General features: G+C 46.1%; 1 protein-coding gene across 1 annotated transcript in view; it reads left to right on the top strand.

The window, feature by feature from the left end:
• LOC109289309 (capping protein, Arp2/3 and myosin-I linker protein 3-like) overlaps positions 1-5,225 on the top strand; it is a 35,199-nt gene that overhangs the window by 17,818 nt on the left and 12,156 nt on the right. The window contains exons 3-4 of the mRNA XM_019505302.1: positions 604-654; positions 3,361-3,420. Of these exons, the coding sequence (XP_019360847.1) occupies positions 604-654; positions 3,361-3,420 (111 nt within the window). The remainder of the gene's footprint in view (positions 1-603; positions 655-3,360; positions 3,421-5,225) is intronic.

The following is a 5,225-nucleotide window of genomic DNA, read 5'->3' as shown; positions in this document are numbered from 1 at the left end:
CCTTTAAACCCAGATTCTTTGGTCACTGGACCCAACTGGCCATGTGGATGCCAGCGCCATAGTAAGTAGAGCTGAAGCCTGTCGCAATCCCCAGTCTCGTGTTTTCAGTGTCCTGGAGTTACAGAATGGCAAAAATTGCTGTTTAATCACCTACTTCCCTGTTCCTTCAGGAATGTGACACTGCAGTTTCATGTGCAAGGACAAAAGTGGCACAACAGACCAAAAATAGTGATTAGATAATGAAATCAATAGATGATTGTATGTAGAAAAAACTATTTGGTGCACACTGTGTGATTTGATGAGTATGAGTCTGAACCCATTATTTCCAATCTGGGGTTTCTGCACTGTGCTGCACTTGAGGAGGGGCAGTATAGTATAGCTGCAGTATAGTTTAATTACATACTTACCTGCTTATCTGCAGAAATGCATCACCTGGCCATTTTTTTCAGTCTGTCAGGTAACATTTAGGAGCAACTAAAAAAGTTGCTGCTAATAATGGACACTGTTATCAGTTCTTAAATCCAGTTCCTGTCTGTTAGTCTGAAGATGGACTGGATGTTTCCTCTTGATCCCAGATGTGATTCTGATTTCTCTTCTGTGCAGGTCCTGACCCCCTGGAGGGCATATGTGCTGCAAGTAATACTCCCAATCAGGGTAAGTGCTTTTTTTATATTATTCTGGATTTGTCACTAAAAGCAAGTTTTGCTATACCCCATGCAATAGTGTTATGCTTCTCCCAAACTTGAAAAACAAAAGAGAAGAAAAGCCATCTCTAGGGCACAGCCTGTGGGGTGGTTATGGAGGCATGGGGGTGGTAACTCCTTTTGAAAAGTGAGGAAGATATTTAGATATTCATTTTCCAAGATACAGTCCACTCCTACTCTTGCCAGACTGATATGGCCAAAACGTTGGGAGAAGTCACTTAGGATACATACAGTTGGTGCATATGTACAGCCTGGACTCATGACTTCCTTGGGATTTGGCTTTAACAGTAGCTGAAGTGACAGCAAGGCAAAGTGAACATCAGCCTGAGCTTGGCCCTTCCCTGTAGAACCTTTTCTGTCCCAGAACTTCATTTCCTCCTGCACTTCCCAACATCCTGGTAAATTTAATGAGCACCTCCTGGTGCACTGAGCCAGTGCTTCCCACCCAAGCAATTTTAGGCATATGTGGGAGCCAGGGTGATAACTTATCTTGGCCAGGCTGTCCCTGAGCTGTCCCCTTCCCACTCACTACCTTACACATGCTTCAAACCCAGAATTATACTGGTGATGAAATTCTGGTGATGAAGGGGCATCCCTCTGCGTTTGCTCTCGATGCTTTGGTTTCTGTGCCTGACTCTTGGAGATGCCTCTGGAGCATCTTCATTGACATAGCTCTGGGCTTGGAACATACCAGCTAGAGCACTCAGCAGGGCAGGGCATGATTAATGCCATTCGGACTAGGGCAAGCTGCTGCTGTGGTGTAGCTGGGGAGGAGAGATGGGGAAGAAGGAGTGCGAAGGAGTACTGGCAGCCACCTCTTCTCCTATAGCCCTTTTAAGAAAAAGAGTAACTACCACTGCATTTTGGGTGGAGTCAGATGGTGTAGGAAAGCTCTGGAAACACCTAGGGCTGGTTCAACCGTTAGGTGAACTAGGCAGTCGTCCAGGGCACCAAAATTTGGGGGGTGCCAAAATTATATGCAGAACAAAATAACAGGAACATCATTCTAAATAACAGTCCTGGCCACCTGTTATAATTGTGTTAGGGTTAATGAAAAGTGTGAAACAATCAATAAAAAACCCTGTTTTTATTGTTTTATTGTTCATTTTGAATATCAAATAAGTACATGTAAAAGTTATTTCTAGACTTCTTATTTTCCCCTGTATTGGAAGTGGTGGGGTGCCAAGGTACACAGTTCGCCTAGGGCGCCAATTACCCTTGGACCAGCCCTGGTGCCTCACGCTCCTCAGGGGACTGGGTGATTACTTAATCCCTAGATTCAGATAAGGCTATGGGGTGAGATAGACACCAAGCTGCTTCACAGAATCATAGAGAATTTGGTTGGAAAGGACCTCAGGAGGGACAACCTCTCAGGGCTTTGTCAAGCTGGACCTTAAAAACCTCCAAGGATGGAGATTCCACCACCTCTCTAGGTAACCTGTTCCAGTGCTTCACCACCCTCCTAAGTGAGAGTTTTTCCTAATATTCAACCTAGACCTCCCTTGCTGCAACTTGAGACCATTGCTCCTTGTTCTGTCACTACTCAGAAGAGTCCAGCTCCATCCTCTTTGGAACCCCCCTTCAGATAGTTAAAGTCTGCTCTCAAATCCCCCTCTTGGTCTTCTTTTCTCCAAACTAAATAAACCCAGTTCAGTCTTCTCAAGAGAGAAGTGCTTCTGGATAGGTGCTGAGGCAGATCGTGAAAGCTCTTTGGGGCTTCACTGTTCAGAAACCTTGTCATTCTGACTGTGGTTCTACCATTGTCTGATATACCTCTCTCTTGTGAGGAACTGGATGCTAGCTGTGGAGCTGTGCAGTATCTTCTCTCCCAGCCTGAGACACTGACACAGTTGCTTTCTCTGACAGTTCCCCCCCACTTCTAAGCAGAATAGATAAAGGAGGAATCGCTGGCAGAATCTGTCATTCACAAAGTGGCTTTGGGCAGACTGTGCATCTGTGAGCAGATAGGAGAGCTTATGTTTGTGTATACCTGTGTGTGAATAGGTATGCCCATGAGTACCTGTGTGCACATACATGTGAAACATTGCCAGGCACATAAGAGTGAAGCTGGAGCTGCAACTCTGCTACTTTGGTATTTCTGGCCTGGCCAGCCACTCATCAGACCCATTGCCTGTAGCTGGAATGATGAGTGCTCAGGTCCTCTGGGAACCAGATCTGGACCTTCAGCGCACTCTTAATGCTGTAAAGGTGGCAGTTGCCTTTGGCATAGAGCATGGATTCAGGATAAAGCTTGTGGGGGAGACCTGGGCTGTGAGGCAGGAGAATGAGGCTGAGAGGTAGGGGCAAAATTCACGCTGAGGAAGGCTGGACAAGGGGGGTCCATCAGTGGATGCAAGGGGCTGGGCCTCTGCTGTGGGGTGCCAGCTTAGGCTGAGTGTATGCACTGGGGCGGGCTGGAGTTAGGGTGTCTGGAAGAAGGACAAGTTGTGCACACTGGGAGCAGGGTTCATAGGGATTCACCGTCTCTACTGCTCTCTGGGCCAGAGCAAGCCCTGCTGCCTGCTCCTGGGTGCCAGGACTTGGGCTGCAGGTGATGATGACACCATGGTATGATGTGGGATGCAGCCTCTCTGAGGCAGGAAGTGGGCAGCATAAGGCGGAAGTTGCCTGCTGGTGACTGAGTCTGTCTTTCCAGGTGCAGAGCAGCTTCAGCTTCCTGGAGGTGCGAGAGATTGTAGTCTGTGAGCCTAGCCTGGTGAGTACAAGCACAGCAGAGAGCTTCTCCTCAGGGGCCTGCCTTGGAGCTCCTGAGCAGGCCTGGCCTTGGCCCTGGCATTGTCTAGGTGTACTGGTACAGCCTGGTCAGCTGTGCACAATGCCCTCTCTTGGTGAGCTAAGAGGTCCTGGAGGGAAACTGAATGCCTCTAGGATGTGTGGTACAAACACCCAACACTAGGAAAGCAAGGTTTGTTTGGCAGTACCTTTTACTGGGCCTACCAAAGAATTGGGAGAGAGATTAGACCAGCTTTTGGGTACAAAATGGAGGCTCATTCCAACTCCCTACTACCAGATGAGTGATCCTTAGCAGAGCTCAGATCAACCTGGGGAGACAGTGTGACTCTTATTTACTTATGATGATTTTATATAGTGTCAGGAGTCCTGCGCTAGATGTTGCACACATGCTGAGTGGAAAGACAGCAGCACAATACCCACTAGGGTCTTCTGTACCACCCTGAGCCTTGTTTAACTGATCTGTACCACCAGGGTTATATCGACATGTTTGACTCCCTAGGCTCCCTTATTCGGTCAAAGTAAATGCAATAAAACTATTGCCAGCTCTGCTGCTGACCTGCACTGTGACCTGGGAAGAGTCATGTTACATCCCTAGGTCTGTTCCCCACCATTTTACAATGTGGGCAATATCTACTGACCTTTAAGATCTACAGTGGTTGTTTACTACTTTTCCTCAGTGAACTAACAAATCCTCTTATGGAAAGACTAGAATTATCCTAGGGATATTGCCTACAGGAGCCAGGAGAAAGATATATAAATCTAGAATCACCCATAGTCACACTATGACAGGATAGGTCTGAGTCACAGAGTTGGCTTTGTTTGGATCGCCTAACATTATTTTCTATTGGAGAGCAAAATGCAGATTGACAAATGCTGCAATTCCATGTTTTACTTCTCAGTCCAGTGTATTAAATGCACTACCATACGTTGCAGATCACATCGTTGTAAACATTCTAGCAGGAAAGATAATACAGTACAACAGCGGTTCTCAAACTTTTTTTTTCATGGACCACATGAAAATTGCTGAGTGTCTCAGCGGACCACTTAATCAACTTTTTTTTGTTCTACAAATCAAAGCACGAAACTCATTTTAATATTGGTAGTCTTACCTTACAAGTACAGATGTTCTCTATTGTTCCACAACCTTTCTGTGGACCACCTGAATGGAGCTTGCGGACCAGTGGTGGTCCATGGACCACAGCTTGAGAACCGCTGCAGTACAAAATTTGACAAGTCCATTGCTTTCTTTCATATTTCAGTAATAATTCATGCTTTGCAAGGACCTGGTGAATGCAAGGTGATAAACTGCACTTAGCTTACAGTCACATCCAAATTTAGCAGAAGGGAATTTAAAACTTTGTAAATCCTCTTATGGAGAAGATTATGTATATGGCAGACCTAACTGTTAGGGTGACCCATAAAAATGCTGATATAGAACATGCCATTCTGAGTATGAATTGGGTCAAAATTAACCTGGATTTCTTATGTATTTGCTTATTTGACTAACTTATATTTCTCTTGCCATTGAAAACTATAGCCTAGAACTGGAAATACAGTATCTGATGTTTGAAGTTATGGAAACAGTCTGATTTTTTTTTTTATTTTATTGTGCTAGAGCAGGGGTAGGCACCGTTTTTTGGCCGGAGTGGCGAAAACCCCCACAATGCCTACCTCGGAAGGTGCAGGAATGCCGGGATGCTGGAAAAACGAAATGGGGACAGGGGGTGCGTGGCAGGATGCCCTGCTACCCCTTGCCCCCCAGCCCCA

The sequence above is a fragment of the Gavialis gangeticus genome, unplaced genomic scaffold, assembly GCF_001723915.1.
Source record: "Gavialis gangeticus isolate Ggan-Ray unplaced genomic scaffold, GavGan_comp1, whole genome shotgun sequence".
Taxonomy (NCBI): Eukaryota; Metazoa; Chordata; order Crocodylia; family Gavialidae; genus Gavialis; species Gavialis gangeticus.
Note: the sequence above shows the minus strand (reverse complement) of the source record. Positions and strands in the feature narration are given on the sequence as shown.